Consider the following 26,524-nt stretch of genomic DNA (forward strand, 5'->3'; position numbering starts at 1 on the left):
CGGCAACGTGCTAGCGTACATCCGGGCTACTTCAAGATGGCTGCAAGCACATAAACAAATGGTGTTGTCTGACTACTAAACGCATGGTAATGTCAATAATAATTCGGTTGTGATAAATTGAAAAGTGAAAATGGACAAAAATCGCATACTCGAATAAGTTACAATTTCAATGTTTCCGATTCTATACCAATGAATGACACATTCGTCGGCAATCTAGCGAGTAAAAAAATCGGGACGACATGAAATGAGAAACGTTTTTTTTTTCAACAGAACAGCATAGTTGTTGTATACATTTCAGAACTTAATAGTCGTGGGATTTTTTTCACATTTGTACAGTTGATTAGTTCATAGTGAGCATTCACATGTCAACTTTTAATCCTATACTCTATCTGTATACAAATCAATCTTGTCACCAACCACAAAAGTTTGACGTTCTGTCTTCTTCTTGTGGGAAGACCACTCCGTCGTAGCCGACGATTATGTTGCTTTGGGTTATGCGCAGAGCCGTGAGGAGGGGATAATTACAGACGATAATAGAATAGATATATATTAATATAGTATAAATATATACAAAAATACTCCTTTATACTATATATATATAGTATATAGTTTTTTTACATACAGTCTATTTATACTATATATTATTTTGATTTGACAGAAACTGCTGTGCACCGACATTTGTACAGTCTGACATATGTCATAACGTTGATATAGGCTACATTTCTTGGTTAAACTAGCTTGAAAACGTGTGCAAGGGAATGTTTAATATCAAATTGATGTGCTGACTTTTGTATCTTTGTTCATTTAATATTGTGTTAACTGTTTAAAATATCTTTCTCTGAATTTCACTTTGAGATATATATGTACAACAGTTCATTTTATGTTGATTTATTTTGCCTAATAAATAAAAAAAATATATAGAAATCATCATATTGTTGATACAGTACACACTGTACATGTGCCACAAATAAACACTTATAACGGATAACTACTATTCATCTGTCATCATTTAAAATCTAAAAGACAATTTCTACACTATCGATTAAAATGAAAATTAATCATTTACATAAAACCTCTCTAGCCTAGCATAGGGCAGATTTATATACACCTATATTAATGTATACAAAAATTTGATTTTAACAGCCATAAAAGATGTCGGAACCAGAGAAGAAAGAAGTTTCCGATAAGGAAAAGGAAACAGCAAAACAGGATGAAAAAGAAAAAGTGAGGAAATGAAAAGATAATTGTACCACCACCTTTCCATTAATACTAATCAAGTATTAGTGTCCGGTTACCTGTCAGCAAAAATTGAATGATTCTGGAATAGTAGTACACTACTATCAATTAAATTTCCTTTATAACCTTAAATATGTCTTTCTTTGAAAAAATATTATAATTATGAAGAAATTTGTCAGTAAATTAATGAAATAATATTAAAAAAACTGGTGTATTTGTTGTCGTATACATGCATTCTTAAAGAACTAATATACAGTTCTGCTGTTACTTTGTATAATTTTGGTTATGTGCATATTTGAAGGATACTGCCCAGGGAGGAAAGAAGACTCCTGTGAGTGGAAAAGCAAAGCCAGGAAGTGGGAAAAGGTCAGGAACTCCCAGCAAGGGAAATAAAGGAGCTGCTGAAAAGGGGAGATCAACACCTAAAGGTAGGGTTCATAGATTTAACAGGGACTTATTTATACAATTTTAGAAGGCAAGTGCTCATCATGCCCGTGATGGTGATCAGCCAAGTAGTAACAACCAGGTTGAGATATCCCCAGGATTTGCATTGAGTGTTCCATAACTGGTGCCCTTTACTGACAAAATGGGACCCCTCTGTATAATATGAATGGATTTTCAGAAAAAAATAGGGGTCCTTTTCGTTTGCTATGCATGAATAGGATATAAATATATATGGGGGATGGCGTAATTCAAATCCTTATCCATGATCAGTCGAAGGACCAACACCATGCAATTTTCATAGAATTTCTTAATCAATATTTTTCCTTTATCGTGCTTATTATTTATAAAATTCTTAATTAAGAAAAATATTTTTTCCTCAGGAAATGCAAAGTCAAAGACCAAAGAGGATGTCAAGGCTCCTACGCCAGATCCAACCGGGGAAACCGAGGAAGAGGAAGAAGGTTCGCTACTCAATAATAATAAACTTAAATGTCATGGTAAAGGTTGGGTATTAAAAGCCAACATCCACCACTTTAATTTTTCACTTGTGAAGTTTTAATATGTGAAGTATTGATCCATTCTCAATATTTTTCTTACAAGACAAAGTCCAGCAGGGCATTCATGCAGTAGATCCTCGAGAGTATGTTTTTGACTAACAAAAAACAGGTTTGACTCTCAAGTTTGAAGTATGTGTCTATTTGTCATATGTTTTTAACCCTTCAAATTTCTGAAAAATTGTGATTTGACTTCTTAATTTGCTAAAAGTCAAGGGTCAACTGGATGCCCTGATCCATCTGACTGTCTTTGAAATGTTCTACTTTTCAATGTCATGAATGATACAGTGTCAGTCTGTCACCCATATTTGTCCCATCATGTTCTTAATTCATATGGAGTTACTCAGGACACATATGCCTTAAAGAGATTTCTAATTTTGAGTCTTCATTGTGTCTTTTCATGAATTACTTGGTCTATGTTATGAAGGTCTGCCAGAGGGATGTGTTCCATTGTTTATGTCTGCAAAATCCCAAGAAATCTTCAGCTGTGTGTGTGACACGGATGTGACGGAGGAAAACCCCATAAAAGTCATCATGAAGGCTGATATTATGGAGGATTTCCGTAACCGAGCAGCTGTGTGCGATTTCCATCCCGTCAAACAGGAAGTGCAGGTAAAATCATGATAAAGTCAGGAATGTTATAATTGAAAAATAGCACCACTCTGTAAATTTAAATAACTGCTGTAACATGTAGTTATTATGATGAATCCAAACATTGGCTAATGAACATTAACTAAAAGTTTTAAAGAACATTTTCGAAGTAGCTTTTTTATTGATACCTAATCTATTGAGATATATGGAGTTTTTTATAAACAGAAATTTTGGTTAAAAAACTTTTAGAAGTCAACTGAATCGAGTTATAATATTACCAAATTCATATGTAATTAAATTTAGTGTACAGTATTACATGAGCAATAAGGTACTGCAAAACTCAATCTCACATTGTCTCACATGACACATTGTTATGATCATAGGTTAATTAGAACCAAATTACTTTATATCGGAAATTGAAACTAGTGTAAAAAAGTCGCTGAGCATAAAAACGTGAAATTGATTGGTTTAATGTGCCATTTTGTAATTCAAAACATTCTCTTGTATTTTAAAGTTATGCATATACATATATTTCAAATTATACATACAAATTGTGTTGTGACAACAGCGTTTGATACATGGGTAAAGGTAATATCAGATAACAATGGATCCTTATAAACATATGTCAAGTAATTTATATTGAATTTATATTCCGTCTTTGTATATTACGGAGTTAGCTCCCTTGCGGGTAGGTATCGATTGTTATGTCATTATTTTGTGAGCACAATTCACGTCATTTTCTCCAAAAAGTATGACGTAATGCTCACAAACACATGACATCACAATCAATACCTACCCACAAGGGCAGATAACTCTGATATATACAAACACAGAATGAGGCATTTGATTTACACATATTTAAGATTTGGTTGGATGTCTTATGTTACAGGATTTCCCTTCAGATGAGATCGTCATTGTGTACGATCCTGATTTCAAGTTTGGACAAAATTTCTACATAGCTGTTACAGAGGACGCCAAGGAAAAAATTCTCAATGTAAGTTTTTCAAGCAGAAATAACAGATGTTCAGGCAAATACTGAATTCATCATTATCAAATACATTCATATAACATGCATCCCTTTGCATCTTACAAATTGCGTTTCTACTGGTACTTAAAGATATAATGACATATCAATGAAATGTTTAAGGTTTTGATTAATTTGAAACCAAGTTAAGGTCGTTTCAAAATGATCTATATGGGAGAGGTCGGATCTAACACAAGAAAAAAAATGGGGATTTACCCACACCACACATGAAGTGTCTCCTGTTCCTTTTGGATGGATAATTCTGGAGTAGATACAGCAACTGATAAAGATGTGTGTGGATCCAAATTTTATGAAACATTCAGTTAATTGGTTAAAACCCTGCTACTACTTTTGGTATATCTCTCTGTAAATTTAAGTTTTGTATAAGTAGTAAAGTGTGTATCTTTTGTTTGTCCAGCCCTTTGGACCTGAAGGAGAAGGTGGTGAAGGTGGAGAAAAAGAAGAGGAAGTTGTGTACAAATACATCCCTCCTGAGTCCAAGGACTGGGTATCACATGGCAGTGAAAAGGAGATCAAGGAAGAAAATGTTGTAGAAAATCGGCGACGGGTACGTTTGATTTCTTTTACATACTCAGTGCTAGTTGTTAATTTCAAAATAGCGTTTTTCCTTGAATGAAATTTAAAGTATTTTGATTAGACCTTCTGCAGACCATTAAGTTGTTGTCCGGTAAGATTTAAACATCTGAATTGTAATCAGGCATGGGCACAATTACTTCAAAATGTAATTAATTAATAATCGATTACTTGGGAGAAAATGCTGTAATCGATTAATAATCGATTACAGGTACCATTGACCTGTAATCGATTACAATCGATTACTTTACAAAAAGTAATTGAAATTACTTTCAATTACATTCGATTACATATTTAGTTGATTTATTAAATTTTATCTTCTATCACAATATTTTCAATTTTTCCTTTTTACGATTTGATAGCATTCCAAGACCAGTTATATTTATATAAAATATATAGTTTCATTGGAATTAGTTAAACTCTTAATTTAGTTTCAAGTTTACACCTGTCCCACATCATGCTTTATAACACAACAAGTAGATATTTTAAACCTGAAATCTAATTCTTGATTCTTCTAGTGAGAAAGCGGAAATCTGTAGCAGTGTATGTTTTCTTATATTTATAATTTTCATTTACAATGCAATGCATGTTAAATATATAAAAATGAATTAAGTATATAATTTAAGGATTTTTTTTTTAAATGTGACTTATGCTTCTGAGCTAAACAGATAAATCTTGGTTGACTGTACAGGTAAAGAGAACAGTTACTGGGAATATCAAACAGAATTAATTGACTTCTCATTGTTTCCTAAAACAACAAGATCATTGGAAATCTGAGGACATACTCCCTGAAAAAACTGAATTGATCTTAGTCAATGCCTGTTGAGTTGACTTTTATGAAAACAATGCTTTCCATTGTTTAATACAATATGCTCTTATGCCCATGGGCACACTGGTGAAACTTCAAATTAGCTATAAAGTGTACCTGTATAGAAAATTTGTTTGTATTCTTTATTTCTTTGAGCCTTACAGTTCATCAGAAAACTAATTATAAAAGATTTTTATAGACCAATACTAAACACTGTTACATCTATCTTCAGTTTTAGTTGAACTACAGCAGACAAGTTGAACTTTACACTTTCTAAACTTAGTATACTGGCTGCTAAATTCAACTTCATAATAGGTATAATGTAATTGAAAAGTAATCGAAATGTAATTACGATTACACAGTAAATTTTTACTGTAATCGATTACGATTACGATTACAAGTAATCGAAATAGCCTTCGATTACTGATTACTGTCGATTACTTGAGAAAATGTAATTAATTACAATCGATTACGATTACACGATTACGATTACCCCATGCCTGAATTGTAATAAAAAATAGATTAATTGTCTCCCCCTGGTTTGAAACTTTACAAATAAAGACATGTTGCAGTAACCTAACAGGCTGAGATTTAGTGATAATTAAAATATTTCAGACACTGTTGGCAAGTCCGTATTTTGATATTCTCTCTCTCTTATAATTCTTGAAGTCTACTGAATACCAACATTTGAAGAATTCAATACCAATATATGCTTATTGTTTCCATACATGTGTACATATACTACAGTTACTCTGATAGACAATTTTTACAGTAGTTTTACCCTAGAAGTTGAACAGCGATACATTTTGTTGTGTGAATTCTACAGATTAAGATATCCGCCCGACGTATCAGAAAGGAATTTGGTGCCCCTTGTAATTTTCAAGACCGAAATGTAGCAGATGCCAAAGATGCCTATGTTGAATGTACAGCATATGAGGACCGCACTTTTGAGCTAAAGAAAGTAGAATTGGACAAAAGCATTCAGGTATGAAATTACATAAAGTTTTACTGCATTGTAATTAAAAATAACTTACACAAAAACATGCATTTATGTATAGTATATTTTTGATAATATTTTTCTTAAACTGCATAATTTAGATTCTTGTTGCTGATATTAACAAAGATTTTGAAATTATGAATTCACCAATATTTTTTTTTTAATTCTTCAACCCTTAAAATTGATATTTATTCCAAACTATTATTCCTTGATAACTTTAGATAATAAAATTCAAAATAACTATGTACATATGTATCTTAATCTAATTGCATTTGCATAATTTTTATATCCATAATAATAAAGCATATATTGTAATATACATGTATCAGTTATATATTGTTGATTATTTTGAGATAATTTGGCAACCCCTATAGACACATTTTTGTCTGCTGTCCCTTATGGTGTGTCTTTGCACAGATTTAACTGTAATTGTTAATACTACCAAAAGAAACAAGCCCTTTTTTCCACAGGAAAATTAATTAAATTAACCTCTACTACTGTTGAGTGTAAGACTGACCTCCTTTAAGATTGTTTTCTTCTCTAATCAGTATCAACTTTGGGCTCTCATCTCTTTTCATTTACAGTAAGAATTCGGACATAATCTCTAAATTTGTCATTGTAAGTTGTGTTTACCCAATCCCATGTTTTAGGCTGTACCTGAGCTTACAGAACAAGGAACTAACACTGACTGGCGTTACCCAAGGAATGCCAACACACAGTACTACCCTAGGGAATTCTCAGACAAAGAAAAGGAAACAGTAGAAAAATCAAATGACCTGCAAACGTTCACAAAAGATATGGTTCCAAGGTAAACTATTTTAGCTTTAAAATTGTTAAGTTAAAATTTGAGCATTAAACTTTCTTAATATTGATATCAATTTTGGGATAGCTTTTCAATAACTGCCGGTTACTAATTATAAATGGTAAAATCTTAAATGATTTTCTGTACAATCTGTCATTAATGACTTGATGTTCCTGCAAACAGAATTCATTGAATAAAATTTTGTCAATTCAATCACCTAACTTAAAGGCCAACTACCTTTCCGGAGTAAAATTGAAAAGTTTCTTGAAAACATTAATAACATAAGAAAATACATATTGATGGCCTAATATGAGGTAACAACACCAAACAAATGCAAGATTTCCTGCATAAGATATTATAACTGCAAAGATGCATTTCTGCATGTTTTGCCGTCTGGTCAACTACTGCACAGTATTTAGGACGACGGCAGGAAATATAAGACGACCTATGGAAAAATAATGTTTTAATTTATTTAAATTAAGTTTTCAGAAGATGATGATGAGTGTAGTATTAACGGTAAGCTAATTATAACTTTTGCGACTCTACAAAATTATCGATCTCATTTAACATTACCATTTTAAAAATTAAAACCGTTTCGGAAAGTCAGTGGGCCTTTAAGTATCAAAATTGAAAAAAAAAGATCCAATGGGGCACAGTGTAAATGTTTTTTGTTGTTTTTATTTAAATCTGTGAATTGCTTTTTTTATGCTTTTTTGTATTCTTGTTCAGGTTTGAGCTTGCCCTACAGCAGAATGAGATTATGGATGTTTTCTTTATCGACTGGCTACATTTAGGGGACGCTGATGGATCCTTTGGGAACAAAGCAGATAATCACCTTAAGGTATTTATGAGAAGGAATAGCAATCTGTAAGCTATTAGAAATTTTAAAAATATATATATATATATAGAAGATAAGAAAAATCCTTGTGTGTATGGTTGTGCTGATTTCTTTGACCTTATCTCTGTCATTGTACCAAACATTTAGCGAATGTGCATCTTGTTATTTACAGATTTTATGATGATCTAAATTCTGAGATAATTCCAGCTAGTTATTTTATGTAGCATGTTAAAATTAAAATGAACACTTGTTGGATTTTGATTATATGGCGAATTATCTCTTTAAATTTGAAACCAAATTGAAATATCATTTAACTAATCAAGTTATTTAAATTACATATTTCAGGAGTACCAGTCATTTACAGATCTTCAGTTCAGCAAAGACAGGACAATCACAGCCATACAATGGCATCCTACCATTAAAGGTATAGTCTTCAGAGTCATTCTGAGTTACAAACACTTTGGTATCCATTTGTGATGTTAGCTCATCCCTTTATATAGAATAGCTTTTTTTCTGGTTCTGGGATCTTGGATTTTTACTTTCACTCATTCTTTCTAATAACTTAATATCTAACTACAGTTTGTAATTACCCTTGTAAGAATATTGAGCATGTGAAAAATGTCAAGGATTGGTCTGCACTTTACATAGATACATAATGTTTAGATGATATCAATTACACATATGTATATAATTACTGCAGATTATCACTGTCTTGTTTGTAATTTCAAACATTGACCGTAAACCTTAACCTTTAAACTTGACCTTTAGGTGTGGTTGCTGTGGCCGTGGCGGAGAAGCTGAGTTTTGATGAGAGGATAGATAACTGTGCTAAAGTCATTATGACACCATCTCTGATTCTCATCTGGAGTTTTACAGACCCCATACATCCCCAGGTATGGATCAGTCACCATACACTGTTCATATGGAACATTTACTATACACTGTTAATGTATGGTTTGTAACCTATAAATGTTAAAAAATCTAACATGGTCAGTATGATTAAACTGAACCAGATTAGGTGAACGTGGAAAAACTCATTTTAACTTTTTTCACTTAACAACAAGAATTATTATCAATTATCACTGTTTAATTAAAGTTCTCAAATGTGAAATCTGTTCAAATATTGTAAACTGGCCATCAGACCTTATTTTAATGATAAGATTTTTTCAGCAGAATTCTAATACTAGATTATCTCCCCCTAGTTTAAAACTTAGAAATCATAATCAGTCCTGTTTCAAAGACAAAAATTATAAAGTCAAATATTAGTGTTGATTTTACTATTCTAGAAACTAGTGGTGAGTAAAGATTATGGTGTCTTCAGTATAAATCTCATTAGCTTAAAGTAGATGGAAACATGGTAATACTTCAAGTTATCAGAGAATTTCGGTTGAATTTACTTCAAATGTTGTGAATATAAGAACAAAAAGTTACAAATGATAAAAAAGTATTTGAGTTGATTCAAAGACGTTCAATTGTATATTGATAGATAAAGTTAATGCCACAGAAGTTTTTTGTCATAGTGCTCGAAGTCACACCTCTGCTCCTTGATTTCCAGCTGTTACTAGAAGCTCCAGATGACATCTACAGTTTCCAGTTTAGTCCTTCTGACCCGAACATAATATGTGGAGGTTGTTATAATGGCCAAGTGGTATTATGGGACATTTCAGCTCATGCAGACAGACTGAAGCAACAGCGAGGCAGCAACAGAAACAAAAAGTCTAACGTCCTGGTGAGTAAATAATGGAAAATGTGCTTAAAAATATAGGGGCACCTCAGATAATCTAGGTTTTACTGATGCTTCAGCCGCTACCAATTCTTCTGGGGTTACCAGTACTTCAGAGGTTACCAAAACTTCAAGTGTTACCAATACTGCAGTAGTTACCGATACTTCAGATTTGCCAAAATAGTTCAGGTGTTACTATACTTCAAGGGTTACAAATACTTCAAATACCTCAAAAACAAGCAATACTTAAATGGCTACTGATATAGTGTAATTTGATACAATTAATTTAGTTTTACCAAAGCTGTTAAAATATGCAATATAATGAAAATGTGTTAATCAATTTCAAATTTCTTCCTTGGATAGTTCTAAAGTTAGTGTAAATGGTACATTTAATTTTTAATGTAACAATATTCTTCAGTATATTAATTGAAGGTTTGCTATCAAAATATTTTTAAAAACATATCTGTAAGAAAAAATCTTGAATGCCATTAGTATCCCCACATGAATTCATCAGTTTTGTGTATTTGATTTGAGCTACCGCCATCTCCTGATAAAAGATTAACGTTTCGGAATGAGGGACTGTTACAGGTAAATCTCATGATGATTAATGGATAAGGTTTTACTTACACACAACTTAGCAATTGATTTAGAGATGCAGTACTCTACACTATTTACAATTCTTCTTTAGTAATTCGGTGCAAGGTACATTCTTGTTATGATGATTTCCATTTATAGTTTTATTAGATTGATTCTTTAACTCTGAGAGAATTTTATTTCAGAAAGAAGGAGAAGCCATTTTCAAGCCGGTAAAATTGTTTATAAGTTCAGTTGAATTAATTTCATATGAACAACATTTTGTTTCAGTTATGTTTCGTATTTTTCATTTACACAAATCTTAAAGGATCACAAAGTTGACTTGAGTTGGCAAATAAACTGAGGAAAATATGATTGGTATTATCAGATACTTAACGGGGAAATATGCATGCAGAATTTATTATTATCTGTTAAAAAATTGAAAATACCTGATATATTTACATATTAAAATTGATTTAATGCTGTATACCATCCTTTGATTTTATGGTTGTCTCATTCAGAAAAAATAAAAGAAAGTTGCTTTGAGTTTTGTCAAAACATATAAACTTAAATGCCTGTAAATATTATAGACATTATAATATATGATATACATATTCCAGAGAAACTTGTTCTATCCTGAATGTCACAATTGTGAGATAAAACCAGCTCTATAATACTTCTTATAAATGAATATCCATTTACTATGTAATAACAAATACTTTCATACAAAAGAAATTTAAGCTTCTTTATAAAAGATTTATATTACCGGTAATATATCAAATATTATCTCCTTGAGATTTATTTATTTCAGCACATTTTTCCTGTCACTATAGTAGACTATTTTCATTATACATGTATAGGATGATTTTAAATTGCAGTATTCTATGGAGCCAGTATTGATTTTTACCTGATTTCCCTGTGCGGAATGAATTTTGTTCATTTCCTCACTATTAATGACACTATTCTCACAGAAAATGATGTAACAATCAATCACTGATCAGACAAGATGGCTGATCTAAATCAACAGCCTGTATAATATGACAAGAGCTGATATATTAACTAAAGAATTGGTTGTCAGATTTTTTTTGGTATACATTAGTGTGTATCATATATGATTTATTGTCCAATACATTGGACTACCTGGTACCTACATAACTAATGGTGCACACTAGCGCAATGTATGTTTCAACACACCATTGCATGTCAAAATTTGATATAAAACCAATTCCTGCTGGTAGTTATATTTACAATTTAGAGGATGAAGTTGATTTAGATATAGAATCATGATATGAGTTTAAAGGGTGTTTTCCTTTCTGTACAAATATTTCTGTGGCATCATCTTTTGGAAAGGGGTAATTAACTTGAGAATGTAGATTGAGGTGGAAGGAAAAAATTTAAAATAAAACAAAACAAAGGTAGACATGGGTATATTGGAGACTGATAAGATTGAAGAGATTCCACTAGTTATATATTTTAGTGGGTTTTTTTTTCCTTTTCTTGTTCTGGTATTTGGTTGCACAGTTCAAATTGGTTGATTGTAAGAAATGTCTACCATATTGTTATTCTATGAATACTTTGAACCTACATGCACATCTACATATGTATTAAAGTAAATAGCAAAATTCAACATGATAAAGCCTATTTCATATGGTAAAAAATAACAGTAATGCTAGCAAACAAGCATGATAACTGGACTAACATCTTTTGTTTCTAATAAATACCGGTAGGGTAAAAATATGACTTAAAGTCCCCATTCAACAAAAGATTTACCAATGTTTTTAAAAATTTTGAATAACTTTTTTTCTTGAACTGTAAGAACATTTCTGTCAGTAATACTACATGATAAAGTTGTTGAATTAACAGTTATTTGCTTGTTTTATTATAGCCTGGTTTTGAGGACCCTAATGCACTGAAGACACCTGTGGTACGATACTGTGCAGTATCTAGTATAGAAAACAGTCACAGAGCAGCCATTACAGATATACAGTGGGTCCCAGACCACATGGAGGTAAGTCTGACCATCATGGGAACTGACCACTCCCATCATCTGACTGACCAGTCAAGGAGAAATGGTCATGCATCATGGAAACCGAGCATTTGGCTTTGCTTGTGATTGGAGTTTATACAGTTCTTTCCGAGATATAATTAGATGTTATAAGCAGTGCACCTACAGATCTGGGATCTTGATACATATTTACCAAGAGTAACCTTTCAGAAAGATATATTAGTCTGTACAGTCCTACAAATATAAAACTTAATTGTTACATCATGCATAATACTGTATGACTCTTTTATGTGTGAATATGAAGGATAGGGATATTCTAACCCGAGTCTCACAAATGTAAAATAAAAAAAATTAAAAAAAAAGGCTTGCCGAGGGTTTTACATTTTGTGATCCCGAGGGTAGAATATCCCTATCCTTCATATCCATGTATGAGTGTATTGCCTTTTCCAGTATTTCACGTGTAGGTGTAAGAGATATAATGCTCCTTCATGTTGTGGTACATTGTATATATATGATAAGTGACTATACAGTAACTTTACATTTTTTCCTATTGATGAACTACATGTATATTTGAATTTATGATTTCTAAAGTTATTGATACATGTATCATTTTCTGGTGTATGTACCACTATTGGGATGATGTTGTTTCTTTTGAACAGTTAAATAGGATGGGAGTGCCTCAGGAAAACAAGAGTTTACAAGCTTGTCAAATCATGTCTTGTGCCACAGATTAGTAAGTTAAGAAAAAAAAAAAAAAAACTTTTTAAAACACTTTTTACCCGAAACTTTTTATTTCAAAGTCAGTTTTTGTTAGCTCACCTGGCCCAAAGGGCCGGTGAGCTTTTGCCATGGCGCGGCGTCCGTCGTCCGTCCGTCAACATTTCCTTTAAATCGCCACTTGTCATAAAGTACTGCATGGATTTTAACAAAATTTGGTCAGAAACTTCCTTAGGGGAAGGGGATCAGATTTTACATAAATGGTGACCCTGACCCCCCTGGAGCAGGAGGGGCGGGGCCCAATGGGGGAAATAGAGGTAAATGCTATAAATCACTACTTGTCCTAAAGTTCTGCATGGATTGTAACCAAATTTTGCCACAAATATCCTTGGTGGAAAGGGAACAGAACTTGTATAAATTTTGGCTCTGACCCCCCTGGGGCAGGAGGGGTGGGGCCCAATAGGGGTAATAGAGGTAAATCTTATAAATCGCTACTTGTCCTAGAGTTCTACATGGATTGCAACCAAATTTGGCCACAAACATCCTTGGGGGAAGGGGAACAGAACTTGTATTAATTTTGGCTCTGACCCCCTAGGGGCAGGAGGGGCAGGGCACAATAGGGGAAATAGAGGTAAATACTATAAATCGCTACTTGTCCTAGAGTTCTACATGGATTGTAACCAAATTTGGCCACAAACATCCTTGGGAGAATAAGAACTGAGTTTGTTTAAATTTTGGCTCTGACGCCCCGGGGGCAGGAGGGGCAGGGCACAATAGAGGAAATAGAGGTAAATCCTATAAATCACTACTTGTCCTAGAGTTCTGCATAGTTTGTAACCAAATTTGGCCACAAACATCCTTGGGGGAAGGGGAACAGAACTTGTATAAATTTTGGCTCTGACCCTTCGGGGGCAGGAGGGGCGTGGTCCAATAGGGGAATAGAGGTAAATCCTATAAATCGCTACTTGTCCTAGAGTTCTGCATAGTTTGTAACCAAATTTGGCCACAAACATCCTTGGGGGAAGGGGAACAGAACTTGTATAAATTTTGGCTCTGACCCCCCTGGGGCAGGAGGGCTGGGGCCCAATAGGGGTAATAGAGGTAAATCCTATAAATCGCTTCTTGTCCTAGAGTTCTACATGGATTGTAACCAAATTTGGCCACAAACATCCTTGGGGGAAGGGGAACAGAACTTGTATAAATTTTGGCTCTGACCCCCCGGGGGCAGGAGGGGCAGGGCACAATAGAGGAAATAGAGGTAAATGCTAGAAATCGCTACTTGTCCTAGAGTTCTGCATGGATTGTTACCGAATTTGGCCACAAACATCCTGGGGGAAGGGGAACAGAACTTGTATAAATTTTGGCTCTGACCCCAAGGGGGCAGGAGGGGCGTGGTCCAATAGCGGAAATAGAGGTAAATCCTATAAATCACTACTTGTCCTAAAGTTCTGCATGGATTGTAACCAAATTTTGCCACAAATATCCTTGGTGGAAAGGGAACAGAACTTGTATAAATTTTGGCTCTGACCCCCCTGGGGCAGGAGGGGTGGGGCCCAAAAGGGGTAATAGAGGTAAATCCTATAAATCGCTACTTGTCCTAGAGTTCTACATGGATTGCAACCAAATTTGGCCACAAACATCCTTGGGGGAAGGGGAACAGAACTTGTTTTAATTTTGGCTCTGACCCCCTAGGGGCAGGAGGGGCAGGGCACAATAGAGGAAATAGAGGTAAATGCTATAAATCACTACTTGTCCTAGAGTTCTACATGGATTGTAACCAAATTTGGCCACAAACATCCTTGGGAGAATAAGAAGTGAGTTTGTTTAAATTTTGGTTCTGACCCCCCGGGGGCAGGAGGGGCAGGGCACAATAGAGGAAATAGAGGTAAATCCTATAAATCACTACTTGTCCTAGAGTTCTGCATGGATTGTTACCAAATTTGGCCACAAACATCCTGGGGGGAAGGGGAACAGAACTTGTATAAATTTTGGCTCTGACCCCAAGGGGGCAGGAGGGGCGTGGTCCAATAGGGGAAATAGAGGTAAATCCTATAAATCACTACTTGTCCTAGAGTTCTGCATGGATTGTAACCAAATTTATGATATTTACATTTCAAATGCTCAAAATTTCTGGAAATAAATGCGTAAATTTTTTGTGTTTTGTGTTTCTATTTAGTAATGTAATATATCTCACTTCTTTGCGTGTCAATATTTTGCCTTTGTTTTATAGCTGTGTACTGGTATGGGACACACGGCCTGTTAAGGGTCCAGGACAACTCATTACCGCCAAAGAGACAGACAAAGGCCCCAAAAACCCTATCGGGGTCCCTAACACATTCAAACACCTTGACCTCTCCTGGAAGCCCATTCTTAAGGTCAGATGTGTTTAATGTATTATTTCATGGATGATCCATTGAAATTGTACAGTTTTAAGAGAATCAGATTACTATTGATATTCAAGCCGCTGTTAATATTTGAAAACTTCAATCAAATAAATAATAAATAAATAAATTCTCAGAATTAAAAAAAAAAAACTAACATTGTAATTACTAAGTTGATCTTTGTTAAACCAACCTCAAAGACCCTAGTGTCATAATTTCAAACCATTACCTATTAGTGACAACTTAAAGATATTGTTTTTACGTCAAAAAGAAAGAACAAACTTAAAAAGATCCAATAAATCCTGAAATAAGAACGTTTACAGGGTGCTAGTGTATAATACCTATTGGTCTTACTGAATATTATACAAAATCCTGAATTCATTGGTCTGAATAAATAAAGTTTCTGTTCTGCAGCATTAGTGTGCACATATTTTCATGAGTTTTATTTTCTATGTTTTAGGTGGCTCTACATAAATCTGAGCCTGGTGGTGACCATAGTCCCACTAAGTTCACAATTCAGGAAAGACAGGGAGATAGAGGAACATGTAAGTATCATAAACATGTTAGCATACTCCCATATAACGACCACTGGTTAATTTTATTTTTTAAACTTGAGCGAATGTATTTTGAGACATTTAGAATTTAATAATTTCCCCCTGTAAAACTATTGCTATGATCCCACTATTGATTTAATCCCAAATCTGCGGTCTTTGAAGAATACCTTAAAATTGACTGCAAAACTTTCTAACATGAGTTTACTGATATCTCGAGTGAAATGGAAACAAAAGTTATATATATAATATTACATTGTAAAGTTGAAAAACTGCTGAAGGCAGCTATTTTAATCCTGAGCGTCAGTAACAAACCATCATGATGCCATGGTATATTGGTCTAGAAGTGATATATACTAAACTACAGCAGTTTTACTTGATAGCAGATTATGCCAACAACATCTTGCTTATTCCTGCTCTTTACCGGGTAATTTGTAGCTCATAAAACATTGACGATATCAAGTTATGTAATGTAAAATGCTTATTTGACTATAGATAATGTGTGAAGTTCAACAATAGATAACATGTTCCAATGCAAATTGAAACTCCTTGATATTATTTCATAGTTCTGTCTGTTGTTAAAATATTTTAACATTCTATGTGTTATACTTTACAGTAGGCAAAGCCACAGACGGCACTGATCTATCGAAGGAGGCCGCCATGGGCGGTGGCTATTACACAAAGCCAGGGTCTGGCAAGGACAAGAGAACACTGCAGAGTGTCAAGACTCATTTCTATGTTGGCACAGAGGTACTTGTCCTCAAGGTCACACGGGTCAAGCCCTACCCCAAGGGCTGGGGGAGGGGCCTCTGACCCTCACTATTGGCCACACCCCTCGCTCTAGAGCAAGGCGTGATGCCTAGGAATAGCACAAATTGTTGATGAGTCTGGATTCTCTGTAGTCTTCTATTTCTGTCTTGTGCAGCACCTGTGTGCTGTGTGCATGCACGACACACTTGTCATTCTGTCTATAGCTATTTGCCTTATTTATCCGTTTGTTTGTCTGTCTTCCTGACGCACATTCGTATACACCCACAGGGTATATACAGAGCACTACTTTGTGTTTGGCTGAAAATTTCTGCTGCACGAAATGTTATTTTACACTATCATCACCAGTGTGAATTGAACAACCTGTATTGGATTTTGTTCTGTTAGTATTTTCTGAAAGATATGATGATTTTTTTAGCCATAACATTTCCCAAACCAGCTCTGTTTTTCCTTTGTTTGTGACATTTTTTTCAAAATTGTCTTCCATCATAACTAACAGTCATAAGTAACACCATGTCATGGTATGTAATACAGTAGCCAATAGAATCTAAAGTATTTTGAATTCAATTTTGATGTTTTCTAAATGACAAGAAATTGAAATTAAGCTTTTTGCTTTGTGGATGTTTACATCAAACCCATTTTTTTATAATTAGATTTCCTTCTTAGCATGAAATGTTCATAAGGTGTTTTTTTAAACTTGAACTGTAATAAGCTAAACAATGAGGTAAGAAAGATACATTTTGTAATACCCTTCAGCAAAATTTATATCTTAAAAATGTTGAAATAATGGTAGTGTGAAGAAAAACAAAATAAGAAACATTCTGAATTTTCATTGATTCACATTAGTTTCTGAAATAAATTGAAATATTTTACAATAGAGGATCAGTTTTTGTTTTTTCAAATAAGATACAGAAAATCGTCACAAACTGATATTAGCCTGTAGTTGGTAGTGCTGTTTTGTGACTAGGTCCCTATAATAGTTGGTTTGGGAATGTTATACTATGTGTTTTTGTGTGCTAGCTCAAGCTGCAGTGCCTGTATACAAATCTGCTTTATAGAACTGCATATCTGGTTCAGTCAATCCTACACCTCCTGTCTTTGATTTCAAACTGAATGCTTTTCAATTTCTACTAAAAAAGCACCATCTCTTGTATTTTATACACCAAATACATAATATTATATGCACATTGGTAGAATCTGCTTTTGCTATTTAAATATTATTTCATTGTATTCCTTAACAGCATCATATGAAAACTTCTTTTATTTTTGAATTTTTTTAAAGCTTTAATATGTCTTCTGTAAGGCAGGCTAAACTCCTTCCACCTGTTGAATTACTATGACAAAACATTATCTATATTACATACATGGAGTAGATACTAAACTTGCAGTCAATACATTTTTGTCCTATTAATCACCTGTTTTGTATTTACTTGTTCACTCCTACTATCATTATGTACCTCCCCAATCACCTAATTACCTTGATTATTTACCTGTATACGTAGTTTATACCCATGTCCACAAATTTTCTCCACCTATCCGCATATTTATCAGTTATCTCCCCTGCTGATATTTTTTTGCCCAAACCCTTTAGTCCTCTTTCCTACTAGTAGTTTTATCAGTTATCTCCCTTTCTAATCTGTTCCCACCCACAACTACTAGTTATCTTCCCTTCTAAATATTTATTATTTATTTCCCCTGCTCACCCGTTTCTTTATACGTCATCTCCCCTGCTCACCAGGTATTAATTATCTCCCTTTTCTACCTATTTATCAGTTATCTCCCCTTATAAACAGTTATCCCCCCTTACCACTAGATTTTAGTGGGAACCAGATATGTATTCTATGAAGTGAGATATACCTGTGTATATTTATGGTAGATACCTATACACAGAATGTAGATCACGTAGGTATGTCTGTCACCATGTCATCGTGTCTCATTGCCACCTCATCACTGCATGTTGATGTCATAGTATCGGATATTATTTGTTATTGTGATTATTCTTTGCAGTCTCTCTGTTAACATTGCATGTTTGTTTGATTGCATTAATGTTTGATAGTGTGTCTCTCTCCATTAGATTTGCATGGTGTTGTTTTACTCCATTAATATTTAATGGTGTTGTATTAATATTGTTATTAATATTGTTCTATTAATATTGCATGATGTGTTTAAATACATAACAATGGCATGGCAATGTCTCTCTCCATTAACATTGCATGGTATTGTGCATGACCTTTAACACATGCACTAAGCTTCTATAGACTTTTAACATTGTATGAGACAATTATGTATTTCTTCAGTCATATCTGTTGATAATGTAATGACTTATTAAGGTAAAGGTGTTGGGACCATTGTTTACTAGTTATGTGTAAATATTTGTTACAGTAACTTATATTTGTGTCAAAACATTTAGTGAAGAAGGCATGTTTAACTAAAAAATTCTTTCATTGTAACATTTCTTGTGTTTTGTTGGTACTAAACAGAAAATGAAGTGAATGTAATGGAATTCTTGTATTCTTCCATATAACATATATACAATTACAGATCCTAATAAGAGTGATATAAAGTTGATTTCTCTCATTAGAACTACTATATTTAACATTGAAGGCGTCTTTGTATTATTACAATCAGTGAAAACAGTAACAACAATAGTTTGTTTTACTTGGTAGTATTGGGAATATCAGTTCACAGTATCTGAATAGTTCAGGGTATCACTAAATGAAAGTTGTATTGCTTAGTGACAGATGAATATAAATTTTGAAAATCACAGTACTTGTCTAATGGGTGAACATCGATTCTGACAAGTTTAAGGACAGTAGGGGAATTAGAGGAGTTTCAAGTCAAGGTATTTTAATGTTTAATTATTTACTTCAGAGTCACAATTTATTTGTAAGAGACAACAATACTGTTGGTAGATGAAAATATCAGTTTTCGTAGAAATAATGTACTATAATTATGACAAGTGATTTTTTGGTGCTTTGAAAAATAAGTTATTCAATTGAAAGAAGGAATTAGTGAAGGTCATGTGACTGGTTTGTAAAGGTGATATATTACGGTCAGCTGCTTAAAGTTACACAGAGGATGGGTATTTTTTACAGTGGTGATAGGCTTGAAGATAGAACAGATAAGTGGAAGTTTTGCATTGAGCTTTTTATTTATGGTGTTTTGACTGATATAAGTTATTTTAATGGTTATATTATAATAGAAGAAGAGATAGAGTGGAAGTTTTGTGTATTTTGAGGTTATCTTTTATTCTCACCTAAACTTTAGGACGGTGAGATTGTGTACGTCGACTGGATGCCACAGAAAGATCAAGACACAGGAAAGATTCAAAGTAAGTCTTCTCATTTCTATAACATTAATATTATACATCACCAATTATAAAGTAATGGTTTTGAACTTGAGTTTAAAGAAAATAAAATCTGGTTAACAAAACTTGCCTCATGCATGTAAATACATGTGTACCTATGCATTGTAACAAATGTCGTAGCATACACAATACAAAATGAAAAGGCATGTGAGATATCCGGATGGTTTGATTGAAAGGTGGCCATCTGTCTATGCTGTGGAAACAAAGTGGCATTGAGCTTATTGAGCCTATGATTTTCTACATTATTTGTTGCTTTTAAGTTAAACATTCTGTATACGTCCTTTCTGTCATCAGCACCAAAGCCGGACTTCTATCATGCCATACATGATGGACCTGTCAACACATTACAGCGCTCGCCATTCTTCAAGGATGTAGTCTTGTGTATCGGAGGGTGGACCTTCACATTATGGAAGGAAACGGTCAATGTAAGAACATTCAATCTCTTCTTTTTTGTCACATGTCTAGAACTGTATACATGCACATCATATTTACTTAGAAATTAGAATGCACATTTCTTATCAGAAAATTCATACGAAATGTTAATAACATTACTGATTGATGTTGATGAAAGCATTATTCTGATCACCAATGAGGGAATTATTTTATGTAAACATGACTTTATGCGATATTTATGTGTGGGGTACTGCAGGTTGATCCCAATGAGGCCAAGAGGAATGTAAGTATGATGACGGCATCAACAGTCTGTTTACAGCTAGATTTTAATGGTGTGATGATTGATAAAATGTTGATTTCACAGACGATGATTTGGAGTGGAAATAATTCTAATGGATGAAGATTTTGGTTTCAGTAATTAACAGATTTGCACTATAGTCTTAATATTTCAATGTAACTAACTATAACAACTGTTGTGAAACATTCCTTAATATTCATAAATGACTAGGGTGACTTCTATTACAAAATTAGAGTAAATATTTAGAATTTCAGTTGCTTTGAATCTGTTTATGAAATAAATGCATTTCTTGCATAGCATCAGTATTGATGTCAGTAATAGGTGTAACTATTATAATTACTTCTTCTATATTTATTACTTTTAAGTAATTTGTATCCTGCAGACTTATGTCTATAAGGATCCAGTGTTATTTGGAAAATAACTGTTGATTTTACTTCCTTGACTCATAATAGGTGTAACTGTAACCTTTTGTGGAAATGTTGATTGACCGAGAAAATATGTTACAATATCCAACCCAAAAACTGCCCCCTCCCTTTTCTAGGTCTCAACTTCACTTACAAATGTACCTTGAATATTATCTTTAATTCGGAATGAAAATATGGATTCAACATACTGTAGATTTAATTTTGTGTTTTCATACCTATAACAACCTTTTCACAGCGAATTGATTTTGCAAGTTTTGAGTCATATGCTTCAGTTGTATCTAGTTGTGCTAGCTCACAGTATCTCAATAGGGACCTAATTGGTACTGTACCTGCTTTATCTAGTTGAGGGAAAGCTAAATATATGAAAAATTATTGTAAATTTGTTAGCCACTAGAGGTCTAGAGTGCTTAAATGAAAATTAATGTAGGACTGGACATGTATATATAATTGTCCTGGATTTTATAGTAGAAAAAGCTCAGTTGTTGATTATTTAGGTTACATCATGTAGATTTGGAATATTTCAGTTTAAGGCTGAGAAACAATTATAACAAAGTATGTCAAAGGCTTCTTCTTAGGAACATATCAATAGATTTTAACAAAATTGGATATAAACAAAAAGTGTACATTTATTCAGAACACTTGGTAAGTTAATCCTTTCAAACAGTTTGCTGTGTGATTATTTTCATTCAGTACGTCTACAGTCTAATTATTTGTATATGGAACTTGTTCAATGCTATACATGTATTCACAAAGTTTTAAAAATGCTCCACCGCCGACAGAGCATAAATGATATTCATCCTTTGAACAATAATTCGTGTTCAATCGTGTATATATATGTGTAATTAACACAGAAAATAATACATGATAATTTAGTTTGCCTTTGATGCATACGCAATCAGTACTCCATTCCAAATAGGGTATAGTGCCACCGAATTTTTTCGGGATGCAATTAATTATTTTTCATACCTTGAACTTGAAGTAAAATTAGAAGCTCAAACTTTTCAATGGTGGTAATTGTGTAAAGTAAGTAACTTTTGTAACTGAAGAAAAATACTAAATAGTCTGTTCCTATTTTAGATAGTGAAAAAACTACCATTTGTCAGCGGTGGAGCATCTTTGATAAAAGCAAAATTAGCGAAAATTTCCAAGTGGCAAATAATTCCACTTTGACAGTTACATGATAAAAAGTATTTTTAGTTCTGCTAAAAATACAACTATTTACAGATCTATATCCTTTAAAGCAGAGTTTCTTGATCCATACCTAAAAGTTTCAAACTTTGCTCAATTTTTTTATGAAATAAACAATAATCTTATTTCAAATACTGCATGAGTAATTTTATCCTTGTTAGAGGCAATGAAAAACAAAAATTGATTGAATATTTAAAAGAACAAAATTTGAATCACCTTTGATTTATCCTCAACACAACACTTGTGTGATTTGATTTGTTACCACAAAACGTTTGTCCTGTACTGTAATTAACTTAATCAATAAGATCCAAACACTCAGTACAGTAGCTATACAACATATAAGGGGCTAGTCATTGCTTATGATAAAATACCTGATAGTCATGATTGCTCTATGTATTTTTCTTGAATTAATGAAGGTAAATTGAATTAATGAAGGTAAATAGAATAAATGTGTGTTATTTAAACTAGAAACTTAAATGTAAGGTAGTATGTGTGTGTTATTTAAACTAGAAACTTAAATGTAAGGTTACTAGTATGTGTGTGTTATTTAAACCGGAAAATTGCTATGGTGTGGTAGTGCAAGTGAATATAGGCTACTATCTGTTTTACAATCAAAGTTATTTGATTTTGATAGATTTTACTAGATGAATAACTCGGATATTTAGGTACCAATAAGTGCTTCAATTACGGTAGTCAAAATTGAAAGTTTGGAATGTGGATAAAAGTACCAAACTATTTATTTTTCCCAAATTCATTTGAATGTAGAAGATGAAGGAAGTTATGATGAATTAAAAAAAAAATTGATTTCAATGGAAGTTTGATTTTCATTTACGGCTTGTATTTTACTTAGCTTTTATTATAATTCAAAATGTGTACCCTTTCATCAAAATTCAAAACTTATTACAGTAAAACACGTTTATAACAAACCAATTCATGGTTGTAATGTATTAACTTCAGTTCCTGTCAATGTTCTAAAAGATTCTAAAAGTGTATAATGAACTATGTTTATAACAAAGTGATTTTGTTAGATGTTAGAGACTCTTTATAACCGTGTTTTACTGTAGTTTCTTTTAAATATAGTGAAATCATTTGACTGCACACAAAATAGAATTACATGTATAACAAAGCTTTTGATTCATTGATTCCAACTGACCTATTTTATATAAACAGAGCGGTCCAATCCTCCAATCAGCTGCCAGCACTGTCAAATTAAGTGCAGGACATTGGTCTCCGTCGCGGCCGGGCGTGTTCTACATAGCCAAGGTTGATGGTAGCGTGGATGTATGGGATCTGTTGGACAAAACACACGAGCCATGTATGACACAGAATGTGTCACCGGTACCCATCACCTCTCTCTACCCATTCCCTGTGTCACGTGAGTATATTAGCTGGTTTTGTTGGCGCTAGGCATTGGCAAATCTAGAATCTAGACGTTTTCAATTAAAAGAGAAGCTATATAAATCAAAATCATTGCTAATCATTACACATATCTTTTCATATGTCCCTCCATTTTGTTTATAATGTCATAACAACAGTTTGTACCATATCAATACATGTACTTGACACATTTTGGTATTCATTATATTTAACAATGTAGCAGATTGCTAGTCCAACTATTAATTCTAACTGATTAGTTAAACATTACTATCTTCACTACAGAGAAGCAGCACTTGATGGCGGTGGGAGACAATGCTGGTACACTTCATATTTTAGAAATTCCATGGAGTCTGAGACAGCCCACAGCTAATGAGGTAAAAAGTCTAGCACATAATACAGAATTACTCACTGAAAATAACTGCTTTACTAAATACAGAGGTGGAATTTAATTAAATAATTATTTAAGGATACAATTGGTTCTTGATTCATTTTTTATTTTGACACAAAAGTAAATAATTGCTTACAGATTCGGATCAGTAAATTTAAAATGCTAATTTATAGTACTATAAACCATAATATAGATAATTCTTTTGGGTTATTATATCAGGTTATTCAGTGTTGTGTTTCACAAAGAAAATGTTACTTCAGTGTCTCTGAGATAGAATTTCATATTTTGCTTTCCGTTGCAGTACACTGGAATATCTAATTACTTTGAACGTGAAGTGAAAAGACGTGCCTTTGTTGTGTCACGATGGGACTTCAGGGAGATCGAAAAGAGAGAACTGGAGCAAGAGCATAAACGGAAAATGGGGGTCAGTACATATCTTAATACATTTCTAAAGAATGTACAAAAAGATTTGTTGGTGAAATAATGTATTTTGATTTAATTTTCCACATCTAAGAATGAATCTCTTTCCTGTCAAAGTACTCTCAGAAGTTTATAAGGTCTTTGAGTCGATGGCATGAATGAGATTTGGGCAATATTTGGAGAAATCAGTGCGATTTTAAGAAATTGTATGATCTAGGAAACCATGATGTCTAGAATTTTACAAGGTTTGAGAGTGACTTGTTTCGATTTATTGATTGCCAAAGTTTAGTAGGTAGAAGAGAGCCAGAGTACCTGGAGCAAAAAACCTGGCGAATCTGCAGTCAAAGCCTGGCAACATGGGATTTAACCCATGATCCAGAGATGGAGGGCTTGGTAACCACTCAGCCACTCTGGCCTAGGTTATATAGTCATTGAAGTCAAGTAGTATTGTCTCTAGAAGGTCTAAGTTTCCGTTGGGTCTTGTAATCTAGGGTTACAGAGTTTCTTCTCTATTGTATTTGTATGTGGTGTAGGATTCCATAAGGTCTAGGTTTCTAAAAGGTCTAGGATTCTTTAAGGTCTAGGTTTCTAAAAGGTCTAGGATTCTATAAGGTCTAGGATTCTGTAAGGTCTAGGTTTCTATAAGGTCTAGGTTTCTAAAAGGTCTAGGATTCTATAAGGTCTAGGATTCTATAAGGTCTAGGATTCTATAAGGTCTAGGATTCTGTAAGGTCTAGGATTCTGTAAGGTCTAGGATTCTATAAGGTCTAGGATTCTATAAGGTCTAGGATTCTGTAAGGTCTAGGTTTCTATAAGGTCTAGGATTCTATAAGGTCTAGGATTCTGTAAGGTCTAGGATTCTGTAAGGTTTAGGTTTCTATAAGGTTTAGGTTTATAAGGTTTAGGATTCCATAAGGTCTAGGTTTCTACAAGGTCTAGGATTCTGTAAGGTCTATGTTTCTATAAGGTCTAGGTTTCTACAAGGTCTAGGATTCTGTAAGGTCTATGTTTCTATAAGGTCTAGGTTTCTAAAAGGTCTAGGATTCTATAAGGTCTAGGATTCTATAAAGGTCTAGGATTCTGTAAGGTCTAGGATTCTGTAAGGTCTAGGATTCTACAAGGTCTAGGATTCTACAAGGTCTAGGATTCTATAAGGTCTAGGAATCTACATTGTGTAGGAGTCTTGACCATGTGCACCTAGTGTAATGTCTAGCGGTCTATCAGATCTATACAGTCTGTATGGTCTAGGGGTACATAATGTGTATATACACATTTACCTGGTATATACCCAGTAAGTTTAAATCATTGATTGATCTTGGAAAGTTCGTCTGTAAACTAATTCCGTACAATTCTAAAAGCGTTTTGTCAGAAACTGTGTGAAAGAAGTTTGCAGACTGATACAGTGATGTTTGGCTTCTTTTTATTTGTCACTGTTGAATACAGTTACTGACACAATTTGTTGTCTTTTAGATTGCACCAAATGTTCAACTTACAGAAGAGGAGATTGAATACCGTCAGAAACAAGAATACGCCGCCTACCTTGATGAGGAAAACACATTCCTGAGAGAATTAGGGCTCAAGGACGATGACGAACCCCTTCCAGAAACATGATCTTAAAGAGAATGAACTAAAAAAAGGACTTTCCTACAACAGATTTTCTAGGAAAGCTATATGAGCAATTATGGGATAAATTTTGGCCTCAAGAAACATGCAAAATTGTCTTGAACCAATTTTATTTAATTTCAATATGTACACATTATTCATAAAACCTTTATGTTGATGTTATATGAGCTTCTACAACATCATCTCACTTTAAAGATGCTCCACCGCTGACAAATGATATTTTTTCACTATCAAAAACAGGAGCAGACGATTTGGTATTTTTCTTCAGTTACAAAAGTTACTCACTTCACACCATTACCACCATTGAAAAGTTTGAGCTTCTAATTTTACTTAAAGTTTAAAATATAAAAAAATAATTAATTGCATCCCGAAAAAATTACCTGGCACTATATCCTATATGGAATGAATTACTGATTGCGCATGCACCAAAAGCAAAACA

At 33.5% G+C, this 26,524-nt stretch overlaps 1 protein-coding gene across 5 annotated transcripts; it reads left to right on the top strand.

Annotated features, from left to right (window-relative positions):
* Window positions 1–26,080, top strand: LOC138325175 (dynein axonemal intermediate chain 3-like). 5 transcript variants are annotated; one of them, XM_069270656.1, is made up of 26 exons: window positions 1–86; window positions 1,144–1,224; window positions 1,538–1,664; window positions 2,061–2,141; window positions 2,662–2,846; window positions 3,715–3,819; window positions 4,268–4,417; window positions 6,078–6,236; window positions 6,899–7,056; window positions 7,780–7,891; window positions 8,234–8,312; window positions 8,657–8,781; window positions 9,444–9,617; window positions 10,146–10,199; window positions 12,070–12,192; window positions 12,849–12,922; window positions 15,137–15,281; window positions 15,748–15,832; window positions 16,455–16,588; window positions 19,874–19,937; window positions 20,268–20,398; window positions 20,623–20,649; window positions 23,448–23,652; window positions 23,937–24,028; window positions 24,344–24,466; window positions 25,933–26,080. In XM_069270656.1, exons 2-26 carry the CDS (start codon window positions 1,153–1,155, stop codon window positions 26,071–26,073), a joined length of 2,925 nt encoding a protein of 974 aa, XP_069126757.1. In that variant the 5' UTR covers window positions 1–86; window positions 1,144–1,152; the 3' UTR covers window positions 26,074–26,080. The 5 variants fall into 5 exon arrangements, with proteins under 5 accessions (XP_069126757.1, XP_069126759.1, XP_069126758.1 ...); XM_069270658.1 differs by lacking the exon at window positions 10,146–10,199 and adding an exon at window positions 10,391–10,417; XM_069270657.1 differs by lacking the exon at window positions 20,623–20,649.
* The last annotated feature ends 444 nt before the right edge of the window (window positions 26,081–26,524 follow it).

Source organism: Argopecten irradians, chromosome 6 (assembly GCF_041381155.1).
Source record: "Argopecten irradians isolate NY chromosome 6, Ai_NY, whole genome shotgun sequence".
NCBI classification, from domain to species: domain Eukaryota; kingdom Metazoa; phylum Mollusca; class Bivalvia; order Pectinida; family Pectinidae; genus Argopecten; species Argopecten irradians.